The following is a 24,929-nucleotide window of genomic DNA, read 5'->3' as shown; positions in this document are numbered from 1 at the left end:
ACTGGGGGAATTTGCAACCACCAATTCAACTCTACAGAGAGTATTGCAGGATATTCTAAAAAAAGAAAAATACAAAGAATCCAGAAATAATGGCAGAGAGGCCACAACGAATGGAGCAGAGAACAAAATGAAGAAGACAAACTGACAGCTACTGACAGAAAAAGAGCTCAACAGAAATGAGGCAGAGAAGATTGGATGATAGGAACAGCTATTTTGGAGAAAATGACATCTTAATAGGTAATACTGATTTAGTATCATCTTGTTTTGAAGTCTCATCTGGCTTTTGTCCTTCTGTCTCCAATGGTCTAAATAGGCTGTATCCTACTGGATTTTATTATGTACGATAGTATAAGCAAAAACCTTTTAAAGACAAGGAGATTATACAGAAACCATTGTTCATTTTCTGTTAGTCCATTCTAAATACTCTGTAATGCTGTCATTCTCTTGAATGGTTTTACATTGTTTTGATATACTTAATGTTACAGTATACGAAGTTGTACTCAAGGATTTCAAAGAAAGAAACAATATGGTAACTACTTTTAGGTTAGGATTATCTGGTGGTGAAACACTATTCTGCTTAAATGGTTATGTTTTGATCTGCGCTGTTTCATTGTTATGCCCTCTTTTATCTCAATCTCCACTCCATTATTTACTTTTTTATCTTTATCCTTTTAATTAAAGGAAAAAAAATAGCAGGATATATTATAGTAACCCACTTTGACTTTTCATTACCTTGATTTAAAGCCCTGTATTACTCTCACCATCTGGTTTTTAACTGATGTTCCCCTATTCTGTTTTGCTGGATAGTATCAGGTTCGAAAGTTTAGGCATCAGCTGTGAAGATAATGAGATTCATTATGACGCCCATTCTTGTTGACTTTTATCTACTTTTGAAGACCTACAATGTCTCCAATGTTTTGGTTTTGTCGGTTTTATTCTTTACTGTTTTGTTCAATTGTATTATAACTAATGATATAGGCAATTCTATTAGAGATAGCGGGAGGCATTATGGTAACCATTGTTGATCACCTTGTATTATGTTTTTACATTATCTATTATGTCCACCCTTTTGACTTGACCGATTCTGTTCTGTTATGTCACATTTGGTTTTACTCTCTTCCAAAAAAGTAATAAGAACCGTGGGAGCAATGAAACCCAAAATGTGTAATAGTCATGGTACAAAAGAGAGGAAAAGAAAGTGCTCCAAACTATATAACTGCATGTATATTTAAGTGTATAAGATAGAAAATGATATCACAGAGTTTTATTGGATCAATGAACAGAACTGTTTGCAGTATCATTGATGGAATGTCCACTTTCAAGCTTTAATTTTGTGACTTGAACAATTATTTCTAGGATGACAATATGTAATCCATTAATTAGTGATTTCCTACTGTTCATTTTTTTTCTGTAAATCTGTATAACTTGTACCCTTTCCCTGCTTTTTTTTCTTTTCTCCTGAAATAAAATTAAAAAAAAAAAAAAAATAAAGTAAAAAAGTTCTTCAAGTTGGAACAGACAGCCAAGCCAGATCCCTGCTATGTAAGAAAGGTTCCTAGCAGGCAGCATGATAGAGAGGGACAGAGTGGGACTTTTAGCTGCATTCACCCTAACAAGTGAGCCAGCAGGTCTGGGAGTGGGCAGTCAGCGACACCCTCAGGAGTACCAAAGAGGCATCATCCACTAGCCACCACTGTATGTAAGGTAACTGGGTGGAAGAAAGCGAGGACCAGAGGCCTGAATGACAGCTGTCTAATGCACAGCTGACAATGTCCAAAGACAATGAAAGCCATACACACCCAGCTGCCTGCCTGCCCACCCGGGATGCAGAGCGCTTCCTCCCTGGTGTCCACAGGCCCTGTGCATGGCTGGAAACCACGCTGAGGAGAAACGCAGAACAACACACTCTGGGTCCATTCACAGCAAACTGAAAGCTAAAATTGAGTGGCCGAGAGCCCTTGGGAAGCTGAGGCAAGATCGCTACAGATTTGAGGCCAGCTGGGCTACATAGTGACTTCAAGGTCAGCCTGAACTACAAAGCAAAATCTCATCTCAAAAAAAAAAAAAGGTAACGACCAAGTCAGAAGACACCATCCCCCGGGCTGTTCAACTCCCTTACGCTGCAGAAAAAGTCACCTGTGGCTGGAAAACACCTGTACATTTCTGAAGAGGACCATACCTCCTGGAGGGAAGAACTGTTTCAGAAGACAGTGAAAGTATGAAGAAAGTGACGGCAATGACACAGCACCCAAGAACAGAATTTACAAATAAATGTGAGCACTCATTGAATGAGTCACCAACCTAGCTGGAAAAAATCAGGAAACTATATAAAATTTAAAACCATAAAAAAATATCCAAAACAAAGAATCAGAAGTATCATAAGATTTCATAGGATGGGAACCCCAGGTCAGCACTCCCAGGATGACCCCTTAAGCCTAGCAGTGCCTCAAAGGGGACAACTGTCAAGGTGACAGACTGCACAAATTACACTCAACCATCGCAGAGACGGCCCTTCAGCTTCCACTGACCCTGAGGATAGCTGGGAAACTCAAAGGGAAATGCATCAATGGGCACTCCCTCACCAGGACAGAAAAGGAGTGCTGTACCCAAAGCACACACCCTGGTCCACAGGGGCCGGGCTGGGGACATGACTGCTGCCACCCTTGAGGTTCAGTGAGGAGCTATAGGACCAGGCACTGACCAGACTCATGACAGAAATCCAGGATGCTCAGAAAACCTATCCTGAATGAAAACTGCTGAAAGTGAGAGCAGAACTCCTAACACGGGACTGCAAAGTGTCAGCACACAGAAATCATGATCGTTTGCAAGCAGCAAGCAGCAAAGGAAAAAGAGGAAGGAGTCTCCTCTTGTGATCCTAGGTAAGGAAGAGGCTTGAGCAAGGGGCTGTCCACGGGCTCCGGAACACGGAGCCAAGGGTCCACTGGGGAAGTATGCCTGCTCGCAGGAGGACGCTGGTGGGGAAAGCCCTGGCCACTGCTGTCTCCAGCCCCACCCTGAACCTAAAGCTTAGGCAGAGACAATGAGCTGCATAGCCCACAGTGCCCAGAGCTGGTACGTGCACACCAGAACACCAAGAATGGCAGTGGTACTCCGTCCTTTCCACACAACCCAGAAGACAGCTAGAAGCACTGCAGCACCCCCGAAAGGCCCCAGTGTAGGCCAAGCTCCACAGCCAATGCTCGCAGCCTGAATGCAGCCTGAGACAGTGAAAGAGAGCAGGGAGGGAAGCAGGCTGTGGGGTCCAGTCACACATCTGTGGGACTCCAATCAGGGCTGAGTCTCTCCTGCAGCAGTGAGTGAGAACACTGGCCCTGGGGGCATGGAAGGTCAGCCAAGGTCTCCAACTGGAGGCTGGCTGGGGGGGGTCAGGGATGCAGCTAGAAACGGGGGCCATGTGGGTATTGATTAATGTCTAGGAGCAGCTGGATGCTCAAAACAGATGTCACCACCAAGAAGTGATGAACAGTCTGGAGTGGGACTAGCATAGAAAAGGTTTGGGGGTGGGAGTGGGGGTCAAAGGTTAGCAATGGGAGACACATGAGAGGCACCACCCTGAAGCACATAAGGCCCCACAAGACCAGGCAGGACTCACCATCTTTTTTTTTTTTTTGTCTTTCTCATTTTTATCGGTACCGGGGATCAAACTCACGACCACCTGCTTGCAAGGCAGGTGCTTACGCCGCTGAGCTAAATCCCCAGCCCCATGGACTCACCATCTTTTGACAAGTTGGCAAGGGCACCCCTGGCCTTTGGTCGGCTATTCTCCAGTTCAATCTCAATAGCATCTTGGTAACTGGATATTTCACCTAGAAAAATCAGTCAAAAACAGAAAGTAAGCCAGATGTGGTGTACACCTGTCATCCCAGCACTTGGGAGGCTGAGGCAGGAGGAATGCTGTAAGTTTGAGGCCAGCTTGGGCTACAAAGTGAGTTCAAGGCTAGCCTGAACTCTACAGTAAAACTCCATCTCAAAAAGATAAAAACAAAGGAAATAAACCAACAAATAAATACAAAGTAAGTGCAAAGCAAACTCTAACAAAACTGAAAGAAGCATGGATGTGAAAGGGCTGGTCAATTACCTTCAACTTCCTCCAGCTGTTTTGACAGGACCTGTTCAAGCTGAAAGAGAAGAGGGGACACTCAGGGATGAAGTCCCAAGCCTGAGGCCTCGACTCACAGTGCCAACCCAGCCGGGGAGATGAGGGGAGCTCTCCTGAGGAACTGTGCTCCACCAGCCCGTGAGGCCTGACAGGAGGCTGTGGCCAGGGTGGGCCCTCAATTGTCATCACCACCTCTGCTGAGTACAGATGCAGATGTGAGGGTGTGACATGCAGTACCAATAAGATGATGAAGTGATGGTGGCTGCACTGCCTTGGTGGAGAGATGGGCATTCTGTCTTTTCTCAAATTTCTGTGTCTCACTGGTCAGCCCTCTCTGTGTTCTAGTTTTGCAGAGCCAACCAGGCCCAATGTGAGGCTGTGTTGGTGGGGACTGCAGGTGAGCCCCAGGGTAGACAGTCCGCAGGGCCTTTGCACAAGGCAGACAGGCTGGTGCAGGCACAGACGGACCTCAACCAAGCGAAGACATGGAGTGCCAGCACTGGCCCTACCTGCTTCATCCGAAGTTTCCTCTGTCCAGCTGTGTATGATGGGGGGTCGCACTCCCCCTCCAGGTCGATCTTCATGAACTCGTCAATGGTTAGCTGGCTGGTGGGGGTGTCTTCAAATTCTGTGAGTCTACACAGAGAGCGAGATGGCTGCATCTACATGAGGGTCCCAGTGGCACACACAGGCCCAGGAGCAGGGAGTCTGCACCCTTCTGACTGGTTTATACTTGAGTCTTAGATGTTCTGTACATCTTCAAAATGCTTAATGGAGAAGTTGGTATTCTTTTTTTTTTTTTGAGATAGAGTCTCGCTATGTAGTTCAGGGTGGCCATATGTCACCATGCCCAGCTGGAGAAGTTTTTAACAAAAACTAGAGATCAAATATTCAAAGTCAAGTAACCCTATCAGTTCTGGAAACTACCATAGGAGATGCTCTCAACTGAAGCATTGCCACCAGTGCCTGAGGCTTCTGAAGGGCACATCTGTGGTCACAGTTCCATGAGAAACTCCACAGACATGGTCATCCAGACAGGCTGTAAGTTACCTGGCAGCATGTCCCTGGCCTCTCCTGGCTGTGCCTAGGTATACACACATGGTAGCCCTCATCTGAGGTCACTTGGGCTAAGTCGAGAATGGGCTACACCACCCAGAGGACAAAGGGCCTGTATAGGCAGGTAATGTGCCTCTACAGACTTCGTTCCACACGACTTAAGCCAGCAGAAGCTGGGTCAGGAAGGATGCTATGGGTTGGGAGGTAGGTGGTACAGCCTCTGAAGACAGCTTTGCCTGTGGGCACTGAGCCACAAACTGGAGCACCTACCTCTTCCGCAGTGTGGACTCACACACTTTGACCACGCTGATGACTTCTTTGACAGTTCTCCGGAAATCATGCATCCTGGCGGCAACCAGAAGGGCTAGAAAAGAACAAAAGTTCTCAGAGCACAGCCATAGCTGTAATTGAGGAAAGAGAGTCTGCAATGACCCCAGAGGGGTGTGTGTCAAGAACGGTGGGCATGATGTCTGTGCCAGGACAATGGACATGTGCACCTGCAGAGCAAGGGGGCAGGTGGAGCCTACCTTCCCCAAGCAGACTAGCCACGAAGGCACTCTAGGGCAGTGACATGCCTGCTTCCACTTAGAGCACGTCTCACTTTTAAACATGAGGAGAAGTAAAGCAGAGACTGCTGAGTGTGGTGGTACACGCCTATAACCCAGCACTTGGGAAGACAAAGCAGGAGAGTCATTCTGAATTTCAGGCCAATCTGGGCTACAAACTGAGTTCAAGGCCTGCCTGAACTTCATAGTGAGACCCTGTCTCAAAAAAAAAAAAAAAAAAAAAAAAAAAGAAAGAAAAGGAAAAGAAAAAGAAAAAAAAAAAGAAGACATTTTGAGAACTTTGTATGATCCCTCAAAACACAAACATTAACTTTAGCACTTCCCATCTGGAAAACACTGGGTATAATAGCAACTTAGGCCCAGGCTAAGCACAAGAGTGTGACTTTGTCATGATGCACTAACCAAGGCCACAGTGGACAGAGAAGCCCAGAATCGGTAGCACAGATCAGAATCTGTTCCAGCGAAAATGAGTACCTGGAATATTAACAGTTCTCCAGCAGGAGGGGTAACAGGGTGTTGGAAGAAGCCAGGGCCTTGCCATGCAGGGGCTTCCCTTGGGCAGGGGGTGGGGTCTAGTAATGTCAGTCAGACTGTGACCAGCACCAACAACAAAGCACAAAGCTGTCAGCAGCAGGGCAAGTACCCAGCTAGGGTCAGAGAGTACCTTCTGCAGCAAGGACTTAGATCTCACAAAAGCAACCACCCTTAACCAGGCTGAGCTGACAACTCCTTAAGCAAGGATAGCCTGAGGTCAAGGTCAGGGAACCTGCCAATCTTTGTACCTGCCAACCGTTTTTCTCTGAGATCTTGTCCCTTATCTCAGCAAAGGAAGCAAACATAAGTCCTCGAGGGCTAAGCACCCTGTAGACCTGGGCAGTCCTACGCACAGAAGCCAGTTCTATAGCAACCCTATCCTAGGATATGATCCACATCAACAGGTCTAGCAGCTCAAAGTCAAGGGTGAGTGCTGGGGTGCAATTTAGTGGCACAGTGTCTGCTTAGTACACATGAGGCCTGGGTTCTATCTCCAGCAACATGTGGACATCAAGATCAGGATAGAAAACATCACCACCGTGGCTAGTGCACCCAGCTGTACTGAGACTAAAGCTGCCATCCCAGGGACAGGCCCAGGTCTCCCATCGCACCTGCTCCACAGAGGCCTGAGGGCCGACGGCCTGTGTGCATCCAGTCTCTCTTCATACACTGCAGCAGCCTCAGGGCTGTCATAGACACCTCGTGGTTCTTCTCGCCAAACTCCAGTAGATGGGCAAAGCGTGGGATGTAGAGGCACGGATCTGTGCAAACACATCATCTCAGTGAGCTGCACATGTGTGGCCAATGGTCCGGGGGTGCCAACCCAATGGCTAAGCAGTCCACAGGCTTGGGGGACTCCGCCCTCTCTACCCACACAGATGCCCTAGAGTCCCTTTCCCTGAGGCTGAACAGCTGCTTCCTCCTCAAGGGCTGGCTTGCTCAGGGCACAGATGGTAAGGGTCCTGCCCACTGGCCTTGGCCATGGCCACTCAGAGTACCGCCCCCACAGTGCTCTCCAGTATTTTCAGAGCGGGTGAATTCACCCTCTGAGTTCACCAGATGGCTTGCTTGACTCTTACATGCTTCAGGGCAGACAGCACGTATACATGACTGTTCCTGGTCATTACCTCCGTGGCTCTGGACATGGAGTTCACCAAGCAATGGGAAGAATTCAGTTCATCAGAGCAACACCATAGTGCACAGAAGAAACTACACAGGGCTCTAAAACAGAATGTCCAGCATACTGTCCAGAAGATCTCACTGAAGAGCATAGTTGAGGCCTGAGCACAAGGTTAGAAGAGAGCTAGGGTGGCTGTGAGTGTGTGATGACGGGACAGCACAGGGTCAATACATGGGTCAGTTCTGTCCATGTTCCCAGAAGAGCAGGAGGGACATGCACCACCACCCACCAACTCCTCCCAGAACTGCTGAGACTGAACTCTACCCCAGGAAGCCCCATGAGATCCCGCAGAGGGTTCCATTCCCAGTTCAACTCATGGGAAAGACCCATAAGGAGAAAGTCAGGTGCCTACGATCCCTGTACTAAGGAGGCTGAGGCAAGAGGATCCCTAGAGACTGGGAATTTGAGATCACCACACTGGACCACATAGTAAGACTTTGTATCAAGAAAAAGAAGGTACAGGGAAGGGTTCAGAGGACAGAGGAAATAGTGGTAGGCAGAATGCCTGGGTCCTGAGTACTATCTGGGCCACCTGGGCCTTGCTGGATGTTACAGCTGCTACAGCAGAGCCCCAAGGCAGGGCAAGGTCAGGCAGCTGTAGGCCCTACCCCTTATCCAAGGGACCAAAGGGCATGAAGAGGTTGCTACAAGGTAGACTGGGGCTATGTCCTGTTTCTACTTCTTTTTCTTTAGTTTTGGTGATTTGGTTGCTAAAAAAGATTTTACTTGGAGAAAAATGTGATACTTTTTTTTTTTTTTTTTTGTCTTTTTCCTTTTTATCGGTACCAGGGATCGAACTCGTGACTGCCGGCTTGCAAGGCAGGCGCTTATACCGCTGAGCTAAATCCCCAGCCCCAAAATGTGATACTTTTATAAACAGCCATTAAACTTTCTGTCTTTAATAAAACACAATCTGAAAAAAAAAAAAACCACAACCTGCCAGAACTAGGGCCATAGGGATGCTAAAAATTCTAATGTAGGTGAGACTTGGACTCTTAATTTCTGTAACAGAAGGCTGTGAGTTTACAAATACCTGGAAATATTTTACGAGAAATAAATTGGGACCTTTAGGGTGCGGGATGGGATCTTCAACTAGGGAAAGAAGAAAACCAAATGTAAATCATTAGTTCTTAGTCTAGATAAAAGGTACAGAAAATACAGTTTACAAGAGCCATCAAAATGCAAGGTTGAAGGGGCTGGGGAATTTAGCTCAGCGGCATAAGCGCCTGCCTTGCAAGCAGGCAGTCATGAGTTCGATCCCTGGTACCAATAAAAAGGAAAAAGACAAAAAAAAGCAAAGTTGGGGGTACACACCTGTAATCCTAGCACCAAGGGAGGCTGAGGCAGAGGGACAACAAGTTTGAGAACCACTTGGCCAAGTAAGCAAGACCTGCCCCAAAATAAAAAGATAAGGTGGGGTAGGAATGCAATTCAGTGGTACAGTGCCTCTGGGTTTGATCCCTAGCATGGGAAGAGAAGGGAAGAGAGGGGAGAAAAGAAAGAAAGGAATCAAAGAACACTACAAAAAGGCAAGAACACCCCAGCAACACATAAAAAACACCAAAAAAAAAAAAAAAAAAAAAAAAAAAAAAAAAAAAGGCAAAGAACAAAAATGCGAGTATCAGGCCAGGGATATAGCTCATCAGGCACTGGGCTCGCCTGGCAAGTGAGAGAAGTGAGAGGTCATGAGTTTGATTCTCAGAACCACCACCACCAAAAAACATGTTACGGTTGCCCTCTCTTGCCCAAGATGTCACTGACATTGTGCAGCACCATGCCGGGTCTCAATGACTTAATTTGACAGAACAGATTTCAAATTCTGTGCCCTACAGTGTGATTCTTCTTTCCTAAAATCTACAGAACAGAGAGGGGAAAGGAAAAGAAAGTAAAATGAAATAGGATGTGAGCCAGGTATGATGGCACATACCTGTAATCCCAGCACTCTGAAGGCTGAGGCAGGACTATTGGGAGTTTGAGGTCATTTTGGGCTATAGTGAATTCAACACCAGCCTGAACTACACAGTGAGACCCTGTCTCAAAAAACTAACGAACAAACGAACAACCCCAAAAAGGATGTGCTATAAACATGCACCAACTCCCCGCAATGAGTGTAATCATTATGTGCCACAGACATGGACTAGTAAGTTTTTTTTAACAAATCAGTGAAATGGTCATACAAATGGTGTGTATTAAAGAACGAAGAAATCTTTACTCAATACAGAAATCTCATAGGACATATTCTTTGATCACAAGTGAAATGGAACTTCAAAATTAGTCAAAAAAGAGAAAAGTATAGTCCCCTCGTCTTCAAACACTAAGGTGAAATGATAGAACAATCCCTTAGGGCCAGGGAGATATATATATATATATATATATATATATATATATATATATATATATATATATAGCTATATAGATAGAGATAGAGATAGAGATAGAGATAGAGATATAGATATAGCTATCTGGTAAAGGCAAGGTCCTGAGTTCAATTCCCAGTACCAAAAAACCAAACCAAAACAAAAAACAACCTCTTAGATATGTTTGTACACTTGAGCACTTTTTACAATTAAGGAAGAAACAATGAACTAAAAACAAAATTAAAAATTAAAGTAAATCTTTTAAAAGCAGGAAAAAGGACTAATAAAGAAAAATAAACAACAAATAAAAACAGCATACTAGTGGCAGAAAGACAGACCTGCAGACCAACGTACAGAACAGAAAGCTGAAGAAACAGGCTTGTATTAATTGTCACAGACTTTCGACAAGATGCTAGATGACACAATGAGGGGAAGACAGTCTCCTCAAGAACAACAGAGAGGAAATGCAGAACAAGATGGACTCTCATCTGACACCATGCAAAGAAGGAGCACAAAGCAGATTAAAAACCTAAGCATATGACTTAAAGTACAAAACTCTAATAAATCATTGAGAAAGGCTGTATCACACCAAAAATAAATGGAACTAAAGCAGAAACAGGATTACTTCAAACTAAAAAACTTCTGCACAGTAAAGTACTCAAAGAAAGGTGAAAACATACACAAAACATATATATGCATATTCTTTCTTTTTTAAAATTTTGGTCTTGTCTTTTTGAGACAGGGTTTCACTATGCAGTTCAAGCTGGCCTTGAACTCACTTGAATTCACCCTGCAGCCCAAGGCTGGCCTTGAACTTCCAGCAGTCCTCCTGCTTCAGCCTCAAAAGTGTGCAAACCATACATTTAATTAGCATCAAAATCCACAACATGAAAGAACTTGAACAATTCAATAACAAAGAAAATGACCTGATTAGAAAACCAGTACAGGGTCTGAGTAGAAACCTCACCAACTTGAGCATGGTGGCACACACCTATACATCCAGCAGTCTGGGAGGCGGAGGCAGATGGATCGCAAGTTCAAGCCTGGGCAAGTTAGTGGAACCTAATATCAACATAAAAAGTAAAAGGAGCTAGGGATGTAGCTCCATGCAAAGGTTCACATCCCAAAGGTCAGAGATGAAACAGCTCACTGCCCATCTCTGGTTCATGCTTTAGCGAAGAGAGGGAAACGGGGAAGGAGGTGGGAGAGAGAGGGAAAGGAGGAGGACAGGGGCAAGAGGGAAAGAATTTTACCAAAGAGATACATACAGCACACAGAAAGATGTCCACAGGACTAGCTGTCAGAGAAATGTAAGTCAAACCACCTCATACCCACTAGTGTGGAGTAGGACCTGTGTAAAAATGATCCAAATATGGGTAGGTACCAGGCCAAGATGAATGCAATAATGTATCAGAACTATACTAATATAAAAGAGCAGGACCAGGAATATAGCTCAGTGGCACAGAGTTTGCCTGGCAAGCATAAGGTCCTAAGTTTGATTCCTGATACCCACCTAAACAAACAAACAATCAAATAAATAAAAAGAGCAAAATTACTAGGCACGGTGGCACATATCTATAATCCTAGCTGCTCAGGAAGGAGGCTAAGGTAAGATTGCTAATGTGAGCCAGCAACTTAGACTTCATCTCAAAAAAAAAAAATAAAAATAAAAAATAAATAAATATATATATATATATATATATATATATATATATATATATATATATAAAATAACTGGGAATGTGGCTTGGTAGTAGAGCAGAGTGCCTCTGGGTTCCATCTCCAGGACTGAAAAAATGAAAAATCGGGGTCAGGGATATACCTCAGCAGTACAGCACCTGTCTGGCCAAGTGCAAGGTTGTGAATTTGATTCCCAGTTACTAACACAAACAAACAACCAAATAAACAAGAGAGAAAAAATCTCGCTTCTGGGTATAGATCCAAGGAACTAAAATCAGGGTATCAAAGGGAATTTTTACCCCTCAAAGGACAAATATTGTATATGAGGCACCTAGAGTTGCCAAACTCATAGGTACAGCAGAGAAAAGTGGTCCTTGGGGATCAGTAAGTAGGAACATGGAAGATGTGCGGGAACCCTAAGGTTCTAAGCAGCCCTTCCTAGTACCCTACCACACCCTCAACCATCCACCCAGGTTCTGAGTGTACTTCTAATTATTCTTTCTCACTACAGTGATTCTTTCATCCTTTCCCTTGCTGATGGACACGGGAGCTATTTCCATTCTGCCCATTTCCATTACTCCTTAAAAACTGTTTATGCCCTTTTACCGTTTTCTCTAAGAACAGACAGCTGGGCCAGAACCACTGTCACAGTGGCCACCTGCTATGGCTTCTGTGGATGTGTCTTCAGATGGACTTTCTAGGCTGCACTGTATGTACAGTCAGCTTTTCAAAGCGATCAGCTCTCAGGGTAATGAGCAGAGAACTCCAGGTCCCCATGCCCAGCATCCTTCCTGGAGGTTAGGTCACCTCCAGGGCCCAGAGATACTCTCCTTGCTAACTAATGATATGAGCACTTTCCATGTGCTTCCGTTTGGATAGCGGCTGTTCTTATCTTTTGTCTATTTTCTCTAAAAAGTTGGATCATCAATCATTTTCATCCTTCTTGTACTCAACAGTCCTTTGTTGGAAACATAGGAAGTATCTCTTGAAAAGCATGTTTCCCAAGGGAATACTCTTCAAAAATGAGTACCTTGAACCTTGAACAGATCAATAACCCATTGGAAAAAAAATGAAATCTTATTTTCAAATTTTAGGCTGGGTTATGTTACCCATGTTTCAGGATTAGCATGCAGATGCCAAGAAGCTATGTGGAGTATTAGAGACCCTCAAATGCCTAGACCTGGTAATACCTGACTAACGCCAGCTGGTAACAACTATCACTAGGCAAGATACTTGACATAAAGTCCTAACAGTAAGAGTCAAACTGGCCAAGATTATACCACATTGGGCAGGCTCACAGAGGCCAGGCACATGTCCCTGAGACCAGAGAGCCCATGTTCCAAAGCAGGATGCTTAAGATCCACCTAGATTTCCCAACCTCTCTGTGCATGATTTTTCCAGGAAAACAACAGTCCCTACCTTCTCAGAGCTGATTTATGTAAAGCATTTAGGGCAGGGTGAAAAGGTGTTTCCAGGACTTGCAGCAATCTAAATGATTAAGTGTCCAAAGAAGGCAGAAAAAATAGTACTAACAGACAAATTTAGAACAAAATACAAATGGGCAATAAATACAGAAAACTGTGTTCAACTGTATTGGTCATTAAAGAAATGCAAACTAAACAGTAGAATATAATTAATTTCCCATGTATTAACTGGATGGAACCCAGAGCCTCAAAGATGCTAGGCAAGCACTCTCCCACTGAGCGATCCCAACCCCCAGACCAAATTCATACAACAAAGACTAGAAATAAGACTCAGCCTCTTACATGCTCCCAAGGGGCCAGAGTAGTACTGAAATACAGTACTACTAACTGTATTTCAAGGTAGGTGATGGGCCACAGACTACTCCCAAGTCCTCAGGTGGATGGATACTGGACAATGGGGTGCCCAGAGACCAACTTGCAAGTATACAGAGGACACAGGGCTCAAAGTATGCCCAAGAGGGCTGAGGTAATTTCTTGTGAGGAGAAGAATTAGCTATGTCAGGTTTTTCTACAAAACCTGAGCTGTAGAGTCAGGAGTGGTGGTGCCCATCTGTAATCCCAGTACTCTGAGAGGCTGAGGCAGAAAGCCTGGGTAAATTCTGCAGCTTAAGAGAGACACTGTTTTATAAAATAAGAAACTAAAAAACAGCCTTATATACACACTTTAATAGAACACACTTTTATGTGGTCGTATTACATTACTTGGCCTCTTACAATGTAGTTTCACTGCTCTTAGCTTAAAACACAGAAGTCTTTTAAAAACTTGCATCATGTGTAAAACACCAGGTAATATGTATAAAACAGGAAGCTCCAGTAATAAAATATTTTAGTATATGTGCTGCCAAAGCAAGCACTTTGGTAACAACTTTATTTTATTTTTGTATCCGGAATCTAACTCAGGACTTTGTGTATGCTGGCCAGGCACTATGCCACTGAGCTACATCCCCAGCCCTTGGAATCAACTTTTAGCCTGTGAATTGGCAAAAAAAAAAGTCATTGGAATCACATATATGAAATACTGGCTAATATTAATTTATTGATGACATATTTATTATGGTGCAATACTGTAGATTTTTTAGCTTAAAAATTAGCTATCTGAGCTAGCTTATTCTCTTCAAATCAGAAGGAACTGAGGCTGTGCTGACATGCTGTAAGTTTTCTTCAAGGTGCCCAGGAGTTCAGTGCATTCTTTAACAACCTTACTGAGGTATAACACTCCCCAAGTAACCCACTCTAAGTGTACAGTTTAATGATTTTCAGTAAATTTGCAAAGTTATGCAACCATCACCATGATCCAGTTTGAGAGCATTTTCATCACCCCAGGGAAACCCCTCATGCCCTTTTACAGTTAATCCCCTTCCCTACCACTGTTCCCAGAAGATGACTAATCTCCCTCTCTATAGATCTGCCTTCATCAGCTACTTCAACAAATGGAATCATACATTATGCGGTCTTTTATGTCTGGATTCTTGTATTTAGCATAATATTTTTCAGGTTCAGCTATTTTGCAGCTGCTTGAGTATTTTGTCGTTATTTTATTACTGAGTAGTATCATATTGTATGAATATACCAGATTTGCTATCCATTCATCAGTTAATGGAAAGCAAAGTCATCTTCGATTTTGGCTACTGTCAGAAGTGGTGTGGCCTCTACTCACTTGCAAATCTTTGTGCACATGTTTTCATGTCTCTTGCTGGACTTCATGTTTTCATGTTGACTTGCTGGATCCTATGGTGGATTTATGTTTGAGTTTAAAAGACACTGCCAAACTATTTTCCAAAGTAACTATACTGTTTCCTATTCCCACCAGCAATGCATGTTTCAGTTTCCTCATACCCTCACCAACATTCATTATCTGTTCTTATGATTACAGATATTCTAATAAACATGAAGTATCATCACAAAAAAAAAAATTAGCTATCTGTACATATATGTAACACTTCGTTACGTGCAAAAATGTTACTAAGAAAACTGACCAGTTACTTTTAAGGTGCTGTCACATATTTTGCAATGAATGACCCAAAACCACTTTAAACCATTGTTATAGAAAATTTACAAAAGCAAAATTGGAAAGCTTTGTTTCAAGTCTTTGCTTTCTAAAGAGCTCTACTTATACATGTCTAAAGCCTCTGATAATGTGTACACAATATAGCTGATAGTGCTTTGTCACAATTTACAGTTGAAAAAATACAAATAAAGGGAGGCTGGGGATGTACCTCAGCCCTGGTTTCAATCCCCAGGACCAAAAAAAACAAACCACCCCAAAACCGAGCTGCTATCATCTCGTCTCCAGGTGAAGAAGCGCACCGAGGGGAACTGAGCTGCTTCCTGGAGCGAACAAGTCCGGAGACTAGAACCCCAACAAGGAGGCCGAAACGCTCCCGCCCCTCCCGGCCAAGACGACTGGGCGGAGCAGCGGAGGGCGGGGCGTAGTGAACGCTCCGTGACGTCACCAGACGCGCCGGCGCGGCGAAGGGTACCCGCAGGGAGGTTGGAACGGCGCCCCCAGCGGCCGGCCGGGGCTGTAGGCATCTGGCTCCGTGCGGGGCGAGCGGCCCCTGCGGGCTGGGGCTGAGACGCGGGCTGGGGCTGAGACCCGGGCCGGGCTGGAGCCAGGGTGCGGGCGGGCCCCATGCTGCTGCCGTTGGCCTGCTTGCACGGGCGGGTGGCGCAGTGCCTGACTTCGCTGCTGGTGCTCGCAGAGCCGCTCCCTCGGCCCCGGCGCGGCGGGAGGGCGCGCGGCACGGCGCCGACCTGCGCAGAGGTCCCCGCCGCCGCGCCCGGAAAGATGGCTGCGGAACTGTACCCACCCGCCGCTGCCGCCGCCGCCGCCGCCGCCGCCGCCGCCGCCAGCGACCTAGCCAACAGTAACGCTGCGGACTCGACAGCGGGCAGGAAGGCAGGCCCGCGCAGCCCGCCGCGCCCTGCGCCCGCGCCGCCACCGCCCGCACCCGCGCCGCCCGCTCCTGACAACAACAACGCGGAGAGCCCGCACTGGCAGGCCTTCCACCCCACGCTCCGTGAGCGGAACGCGCTTATGTTCAACAACGAGCTCATGGCCGACGTCCACTTCGTTGTGGGCCCCCCGGGAGCCGCCCAGCGGGTGCCAGCCCACAAGGTGGGTAGTGACGCAGCTCCCCGGAGCCTGCGGGGCCGTGCTGCTGCTCACAGCTCTCTCTCGCCCACAGTATGTGCTGGCCGTCGGCAGCTCTGTCTTCTATGCGATGTTCTACGGGGATCTTGCGGAAGTCAAGTCCGAAATCCACATTCCGGACGTGGAGCCTGCCGCATTCCTAGTCTTGCTAAAGTAAGTGGTCTGCTAGGGCGGGAGGAGTGGGGGTGGGGTGCGTTCCTCTCTGCTGGCCCCCTGCGCCATCCTCTGCAACTCCGGAGGGGTCACCCAGCAGACCCCGATGGAGCCCCTGCCTTCCAGGTACATGTATAGTGACGAGATCGATCTTGAGGCCGACACGGTGCTGGCCACTTTATATGCTGCCAAGAAATACATTGTACCAGCCCTGGCAAAAGCCTGTGTTAACTTTCTGGAGACAAGTCTGGAAGCCAAAAACGCCTGTGTGCTGCTGTCCCAGAGCCGGCTGTTTGAAGAGCCTGAGCTGACTCAGCGCTGCTGGGAGGTCATTGATGCCCAGGCCGAGATGGCCCTGAGGTCTGAAGGCTTCTGTGAGATTGACCGACAGACGTTGGAGATCATCGTGACTAGAGAAGCCCTCAACACAAAGGAGGCAGTAGTCTTCGAGGCTGTCCTGAACTGGGCTGAGGCAGAGTGCAAAAGGCAGGGCCTGCCAATCACTCCACACAACAAGAGGCACGTTTTAGGACGAGCCCTCTATCTAGTCCGAATTCCAACCATGACTCTGGAGGAGTTTGCCAATGGTGCTGCCCAGTCGGACATCCTGACACTGGAGGAGACCCACAACATCTTCCTGTGGTACACTGCTGCCAACAAACCCCTCCTTGATTTTCCTCTGACCAAGAGGAAAGGCCTTGCCCCTCAGAGATGCCACCGGTTCCAATCTTCGGCCTACCGCAGCAACCAGTGGCGGTACCGTGGGCGCTGCGACAGCATCCAGTTTGCTGTAGACAGAAGGGTATTTATTGCTGGGCTGGGCCTGTATGGGTCCAGCTCTGGGAAAGCAGAGTACAGCGTGAAGATTGAACTCAAGCGGCTAGGGATGGTTCTGGCGCAGAATCTGACCAAGTTTGTGTCAGACGGGTCCAGTAACACCTTCCCTGTCTGGTTTGAGCATCCAGTCCAGGTGGAACAGGATACCTTCTACACAGCCAGTGCTGTGCTGGACGGCAGTGAGCTCAGCTACTTTGGGCAGGAGGGGATGACTGAAGTGCAGTGTGGGAAAGTTGCCTTCCAGTTCCAGTGTTCCTCAGACAGCACCAATGGGACAGGAGTCCAGGGTGGGCAGATCCCAGAGCTTATCTTCTATGCCTAAGGCTGAGGGGCACAGAAGGCACAGCACCTGGCCCTTGCGCTACCAGAAGCCTCTCAGTATAAGTGCAGGGGAGGTGCAGGACACTGCTGACTGCCTTCTAGGCACCCTGAAAGGCTTCACTACGTGTATCAGCTTGAGTCTGTGAACAGACACCTTTTCCACACAAAGCCTGGTGGCTGAGGCTTGGTGTTTGCTGTTCATGGAGTGTGTACCTCATAAGGGTAAGAGCTGGGACCCAACCCAGGAACCAGATCCCTACCCAGGGGCAACCAGGCTTTGGGCACTTGGATGTTCCTCCCAGCCTTTTGGATTCCAACTAGTTCTAAGCTTGCTTTGAGACCCTCCGTTCAAATAAAAATCACCAAAAAGTCACTTAAAATACTTTACCTATTTAAGTGAATTTTCATAATAAAGGTTTTGCAAAAAGAGATCCACATATGGGTAAGTGACTACAGGCCATATGCTGGGGACACGTTTCCAAAAGCTGCTGTTAAATGAAGGTGGTCTGCAATGCTGAATGGTCAGAAAGAAACTGTGACCAGAGTGCCCATCTGTCGCCCAGACCCCTGTGCTTCTCTGTCTATAGCCAGGTATACTTCCCAAAAACATCACAGAAACCTCAGTCTTGAGGGGGGAGGTACACTGTGGGTGAAAGATTCTCACAGCCCGTCTTCCCAGATGTACAGTGCATGGCTCTGCTTTGTCTTGGAAAATCTCAGCTTGATCTCCAGAGGGAGGCAGGGGAATGACCACACAGGTAGTAACACAGGAATTGGCTCCCAGCTGCTCTACCCTGACCCCAGGTGGTACCTCTTAACTACCAAGAGTACAATTCCAGATGCTGATAGTCACCAGTAAGAAGACCCTTTAAGCTGGTTACAAAAACCAGCTTTCTTGCAAAACTCAAAGGGCTAGAGAAAATACCCATCTCCAGAAACCGCCTCTCATCCCTATCTATGAGAAAGTTCCTCCTTCCTCGAGGTGTCTATTGGCTATTTATATTCGTCTCTTGTGAACAGTACAGGCTCCCAACTCCCAAGTGTCCCACCCACGTGGGTTCCCAGCAGATGTGAGGTATTTCTTGCCTTGGAGTCCTGCACTTTGATATGCCATCCTCCCACCCTTTAACACTTTGGCGTGCTGGTTTCCAAAGGCCCAATGGTATCCTGACCATGCCCCACATACCTATAGCTGGAGCATTGATGCAGAGCTCCCTTGCTAAGAGCAGAAATGTCTTCCCCAACACATACACGTTCACCTGTGGTGGGAAGAATAAAACCAGAAATGCACTGGTGTTTAAGGAAATGTCTCCCTTTTTGGTTTGTTGAACTGGGGATGGAACCTAGGGACTTAGGCATGCCAGGCAAGTATGCCACTACTAATAAGCTGCATCCCCAGTACCTTTTTTCCCTCCACAAAGTGCCTTTTTTTTTTTTTTTTTTTCTTTTTCCTTTTTAGCGGTACCAGGGATCGAACTCACGACTGCTGGCTTATAAGGCAGGCGCTTATGCCGCTGAGCTAAATCCCTGGCCTGTGCAGTACCCCTCCCCTAGGTGTGGCTGTCTCCACTGGCTCCCAAGGTACACAGGAATAGGCTCCTGCCAACTTCCAGGCCACTGTTAGCCACTGATCCATTTGCTTAGAAACCCTGCCTTAAACTGTCAAGTGTGATCACTGTGCACATGATGCTTGATTCAAAACTAAACAAGGGCTGGGGATTTAGCTCAGTGGCTTAAGTGCTTGCCTGGTAAGTGTGAGGTCATGAGTTTGACCCCCGGTACCAAATGAAAAAAAGGCCTCCCTACTTGGCCACGCCATCTCCACTCCATGGCTTTGTGGGCCCAAGAAGTTTTGTGTTTCTCCACTGCTCCCACTACAAGTTCCTATCAGCCACCTCACTTCCTTGCCACAGGGTGAGTGGAAAAGGTAGGGCCCAGTCCCAGGACTATCTCAGAGCTGTCAGTCTGTGATGCTGGGAGCACCTGTGCAGCACTCCAGGCACAGCTTAGTGGTCAGTGCAGTCCTCAGTGAACTACGCTTCCCAAGGAGCCCAGTGCTGAGAAGTGCTGCAGTTGTGGAGAGGATACTTCTGAGGGGTCAGAATGTAGATGTAGGACAAGCAATCCAGACAGGGCAGCTTAGACAGCAGGCAGGGCTAGAGCTCTCAGAGCATGCTGGCTGTCTCCATCATATGCCTGTCCTTGGGACTTCCAGGTCTCAGTGTGACTGGCCTGGCCCTTAATTCTGGCTTCTCCAAAGAAAAGGTTGCCTGAGCAAACCTCGCCTATCGGCCCTTAGCCAAGGTCCTTTTTCCTGGCATGAAAGTAACACTCTGGGTCCCTGCAGACTTGAAAGACCAGGGGGTTTAAGAGATGACACAGTGTTAGAGGTGGAAGCTGGAGGGAATGTTTTAGACATGTTAGCTCATGGAGCCTCACAGTCAGAAGGGCTAAGGCTGAGACTCCATATCCAGGCAGCAGCAGACAACTTCAGTCACTACCCTCAACTCACAGTGGGTGCACTTTCTGTCTTTGAGGTCCCCGAGGGCTTCATCCTGAAAGCTGGTGGCTCAGAGTATGGTTTCTCAAGGGGTTCCTGCTTAAGGGGTTTCCAGGAGGTACCAGGGTCTGTGCACCAAACTGGATGGTATGTGTAAGCATGTAGTATGACCATGTAGTATGACCACATAGTATGCAGTATGTGTATGTGTGTGTAGTTGTACAGCATGTACAAGCCTGGGGTATGTGCATGTGTGTGATGTGCCTTAAGTGCAGAGGCATGCAATGTGAGCACAGTCATCTGACAACCCCAGCCAAGATCCTGGGTTAGCTCTTCTGGCTCCATCTGTGTTTGGGCCACTATGGCTGTTACTGAGATGGCCAGGTCACACTGGAAGGCCATCCTTGGCCTTTGCCTGCCCACTTCAGACTCCTCTGCACCTTAACTTTGAGTCTTAGACACAGCCTTAGATAATAAGCCCTTAGCACTACAGAAAAAGGTTCTCTAAACAAACCAAAGTTATAAAAAGTTATGTGTATAAAAATATAGGCAACTCTTTCCAAAGATACATTTTCCTACCTAGGCTGGCCTTGAACTCGGGCTAAAGCAAACCTGACAGTGGGGACCACAGGCACGTATCACTGTCCCTGGCTTCAAGAGGTACTAATCCCTTCAAGTACTGTTTATCAGAAATGGTCCCACTAACAGTGTGAGGCCAACACTGCTCCCTGAGGGCAAGTGGTCAGGATTGGCCCACACTCCCATTTCTCCAAGGAGAGCATTTGATTCTGCATAGATTGCCCCTGTAGGCCTTGGTTTTCCCTCTGGGGCACTGTACACCTGGCCAGATGGGCCACCTTGTACCTGCCATAAGGCAGGGATCAAACAGCTTTCCATGTGGGCCCACTGGAGGACCTAGAGAACAAGCTAGACATGGCTATAGAGCAGTTCTTGCACGGGGATGCCGTATGCTTCTCTACCTCATTAGTGCCAGCTAGAGGGTGGCAGATGTGATCTGAGCATTGGGGAGATGGTTAATTCTGGGATGTATGTGAATCAAGATGTGTGTAAACTCAGGGTGGTCTCCTCTAATTTAATCTTTCACCTGTTTCCTCTAACCAGTCAGCCTTTCTGGGAGGTAGACCTTCTGGTTAAGGTCCCAGAAGGCCACACACAGGTCTTAAGAAAGATGGGGTACCCCTCTGGTTCCCCATGGAGATTTCAGGGAAACAAAGGAACCAGTTGTGGACCCCTCCAGATCCCAGCTTCCAGCAAGGCCGAGCCTCTGACAGGCACCAAAGCCTCACACTCAGCTCTGCCCTGCTAGCTACAGTATCAAAGGTCCACCTGACCATGTAGCCCCCCTGCCCAGCACAAGGTCCTCAGCCCTTCCTGGCCGCCTGCTGTCCAGACACTCCAGCTGGCTTCTGTTTCCAAAGCTGTGAAGCTGGAGTTGACTGCTGCATCCTGCTGTGCCTCCAATTGCTGCCCATGCCACTTCCTGCTGCTCAGCCCATGCTGAGGTCGGTCCTAGCTCCAGCCCGTCTTTTCTGAGAAGTCATGAGCTTAGAGATGGGCTCATGTGACCTTGCCCTGAACTGAATACAGCACATATGGAATGTGAAGTCACTGGATGATCACGATTTCAACATGTTATTTTTAACTTCACAAAATATTTCAGAATAACTGCTGAGAGCTGCCATTTATAAAGACAACTGGGAAGACAAAAATACAGGGCACCATGTGAACCTGAGGAACTTTGACTATTGGTAGCTACAGTACTGGAGGACACCAAGGCCTTGGCACCAGAGGTAGCATCCTGGCCTGTGGGCGCCTAAAACCCTGGGAACCTGTCAGGTTTGGACAGAAGACTTCATTTCATTGTGAAATCCGTCACTTCTTCACACTAATTGCCCTCATTTCAATGGTGTTTCTCTTTCCTAGGCCTCAAGGCCCAGCCACAACTCAGTGTGGGGACTTCAGTCAGCCCCCAGCCAGCAGCACCCCAGAGCTGCCCGTGAGTGTCGCTAGTTGGGTTTTCTCACAACATCCATTTGGAAATAAGAGATGCAACAGAAAATGCTTTCTCTAAACCCAGAAAGCATGACTATAAATAGATAGTAAGTATAAGGCTTTTCCACAATTTAAAATGCCTACAAGGGGTCAACTTTTTGTTTTTCTTTTTCCTTTTACCCAGTTCAGAGTTCTGTGGGTTTCTCCTCTGTTTGTAATGCTGGCTTCTGGGCTCTGGGTAGCACCATGACTATGAGCCTGGGAAGCTGCCTTTGGAGCCCCAGTGCACCAAGGGACATGCTTTGTGAGCTGCTCTTCCCATAGACAGAGACCTCCCAGCCATCCCTGGATGGGGAAGCCCAAAGAAGAAAAGTGATCTACCTGAAGCAGGTCGCTGAGGTCAAGGAGCATGTCTGCAGCCAGGGTTAAGGAGCATCTTCATTCACAGGAAGGAGCCAAACCACACTTGCTGCCCTCCACTTGGCACTAATCAGTAAACAGAGGCTACCTGAACCCAATGTGGGACTTAATGCCTGGCCAGGACTTTCTGTCCTCCAGACATAGCGGTGGGGGTAGGTGTTGGGTGGGCACTCTGTAAACAGAGCTAGGACAAAGGCTCCAACAGATGCTGGGAGCCACGCTGGGGAGTCAAACACAGATCCCTGATCCACGTGATCCTTAAGGGAGCACAGGGTTCCACAGACCACCGTACCTGCCTGGCCACCATTGCCTACCACACTAAGGCTTTTTGTCCCTAAGGCAGAAATGTGCAAGTGACCACACTTAGCCTCCACTTTTCGAGTTCTTGCTGAGGGCCTTATCTGGTACCAGGCAGCATACTGAGGCAGCCCACAAAGACTCCCCCTGGAGAGGGACCCACACATGCCGAAGTGGTGTGTGTGTTCAGCATTCAGCCCAAAAGGCTAGTGCTCAAGGGCACAGCTAAAAGTACTCTAGGATGAGACCTGGTCTCACTCTCTACAGATGAGCAAACAGTATCAAGGACTGTGCTCAGCAAATCCAAAGACATGGCACAGACAATAGCAAACAGGTCCTTGGTAGGGCTACTGCTGTCAGTAAAATTCATTCAAATGAACACCACTGGCTGGGGATATCACTCAGTGCTAACTGTGCTCAGCAAGTACAAGGCCCAGATTCTGTCTCAGCATCACATTAAAAAAAGTGATGTGTTCTGCTGCTGGCTCCAGAAGCAAGAAAGCCTGATGGAGTCAGAGCCCAGAGTAGGTGTGCCTGTGTGTGAGGGGAAGTACTGGGACCTAGACATGCAAAGAGAAAGAAGTCCACAACATTCCAACCCAAGATCCAGGCAGCAAAACCTGGCTGCCAAGCCCTTGGAGGAAGGGACATCATTGCCGAATCGCATAGGTACCAGCTCCATCAGGGAGGAAGCAACAGAGAGTCAACTAGTCTAGACAACGAACTGAAGAACTGAAGGCAGAAAACAAGACAGAAGCAGGATAGCAGAAAGAACAAACACAGGCAGAAGGGCCATGCTCTGTGATTTGACTCCATGATACTCTGGAAGGAAAAGACAAAACTGTGAAGACAGGAAAAAGATCAGCAGGAGTCACTGCCTGGAGGGAGAGGGATGACAAGGTGGAACACAGGAATTTAGACCAGGGCAGTGTAGCAGCAGATGAGGACCATACACATCTGTCCAGCATGTATGTCCCAACAGTGACTCTCAAATACCCTGGGTTGGGCTGTAATGTGCTAGTGCTGGCTGTCCCTAGTGAGAAACAGCACCCTGACTCGGAGGCTGGCAACAGCCAACTATGGGATAGAGGGCAGGTGGGATATGGTGGCACACGACTGTATCCCAGCACTTAGGAGGCTGAGGCAGGAGGATTGCCAGTAGTTTGAAGGCAGCCTAGGCTTCATGATGAGTGCAAGGCCAGCTTGAACTACATAGAGACCCTATCTCAAAAAGAAAAAAAGTTAACAAAGGCCAAAAGACAGGACAAAACTTGTGAACATAAATTTCACACTGAGAAACAAAATAGCTATCACACAAGACATGAACTCAGCTATGTTAAGTCACCATAGAAACAAACACCAAGGAGCAGTGGCAGGACATAACACTGACAAAAACAAAGGCACAGATACCACAGCCAAACACACTGCCACAGTGCCAAGAAACAGCCACAAAACAGCCTGGGGGTTCTCACCCAACTAAATATGCACCCACCCCAGCCCAGTGACTGCACTCCCAGCATTTACCCCTAAGCAACAATACTATCCACAGAAAAACTTACCCAAGATGTTCTGGCAGCTTCAGTCATAATGGCCCAAATGAGAGAAGAGGCCAATCAAGAGAAAAAAATCAATGATCTACCTAACGTGCACAGGACAGTATTCGGCACAGAAAGCAACATGGGGAAATACCAAGCATACCAAGTGACTGAAACCTACAGAAAAGAGCTCAGGCAGTGTGATGCACTCTCAGGATGCCCTAGAATAAGATACTAGTCTACAGCAGAAAGACACAACAGTGGCCACCTATAGGACAGGGCAGAGCCCGAGGAACACTCTGAAATGCTGGCTTTGCTCTGCTGTTCTATGGATTACTGGATGTGCAGATGAATGCATTTGTCACCTATAACCTGGGTGTGGTCATGCACACATGTAATCCCAGCACTCTAGGAGGGCGAGACAGGATCCCAAATTCAAGCCCAGCCTGGGCTTGAATTTAGCAACTTAGTGGGGCTTATCTCACAATAAAAAATAGAGGCTCAGTACTAAGATCCTGGGTTCAATCCCTAGTACTGGAGAGAAAAAAGGAGCCAGGTGCAGTGACATGTACCTATAATTCCATCACTCTGGGAGGCTGGTACAGAGAATGGCAAGTTTTAACCTGGCCTGGGAAACTCGGCAACTTAGGTAGCCTGTTTCAAAATAAAAGACAAAAATACACAAATAATAAATTATTTATGTATGTATGTATGTATTTTGT

At 47.1% G+C, this 24,929-nt stretch overlaps 2 protein-coding genes across 6 annotated transcripts in view; one reads left to right on the top strand and one right to left on the bottom strand.

Annotated features, from left to right (window-relative positions):
• The window catches only part of Brf1 (BRF1 RNA polymerase III transcription initiation factor subunit), a 74,123-nt gene that overhangs the window by 10,480 nt on the left and 38,714 nt on the right, over positions 1–24,929 (bottom strand). For 3 of the 4 annotated variants that reach the window (XM_013144985.3, XM_003463116.5, XM_063241054.1), the window contains exons 4-10: positions 22,337–22,368; positions 18,629–18,701; positions 6,888–7,037; positions 5,447–5,540; positions 4,630–4,756; positions 4,100–4,139; positions 3,735–3,827 (exon numbers count right to left, since the gene is read on the bottom strand). In XM_013144985.3, coding sequence (XP_013000439.1) covers positions 3,735–3,827; positions 4,100–4,139; positions 4,630–4,756; positions 5,447–5,540; positions 6,888–7,037; positions 18,629–18,701; positions 22,337–22,368 — 609 coding nt within the window. The remainder of the gene's footprint in view (positions 1–3,734; positions 3,828–4,099; positions 4,140–4,629; positions 4,757–5,446; positions 5,541–6,887; positions 7,038–18,628; positions 18,702–22,336; positions 22,369–24,929) is intronic. The other variant, XM_063241053.1, reaches the window with a different exon arrangement.
• Btbd6 (BTB domain containing 6) overlaps positions 15,314–24,929 on the top strand; it is a 32,081-nt gene continuing 22,465 nt past the window's right edge. The window contains exons 1-3 of one of the 2 annotated variants that reach the window (XM_005000569.3): positions 15,449–16,095; positions 16,166–16,284; positions 16,411–17,873. In XM_005000569.3, coding sequence (XP_005000626.2) covers positions 15,610–16,095; positions 16,166–16,284; positions 16,411–17,443 — 1,638 coding nt within the window. In that variant the 5' untranslated portion in view covers positions 15,449–15,609 and the 3' untranslated portion in view covers positions 17,444–17,873. Of the gene's footprint in view, positions 16,096–16,165; positions 16,285–16,410; positions 17,874–24,929 lie in introns of those variants that run through there. The other variant, XM_063241055.1, reaches the window with a different exon arrangement.

The sequence above is a fragment of the Cavia porcellus genome, unplaced genomic scaffold, assembly GCF_034190915.1.
Source record: "Cavia porcellus strain 051 isolate PalLab524CR breed Dunkin Hartley unplaced genomic scaffold, mCavPor4.1 scaffold_31, whole genome shotgun sequence".
Lineage (NCBI taxonomy): Eukaryota > Metazoa > Chordata > Mammalia > Rodentia > Caviidae > Cavia > Cavia porcellus.
The sequence above is the reverse complement of the archived record's forward strand: the minus strand, read 5'-3'. Positions and strand labels throughout refer to the sequence as shown.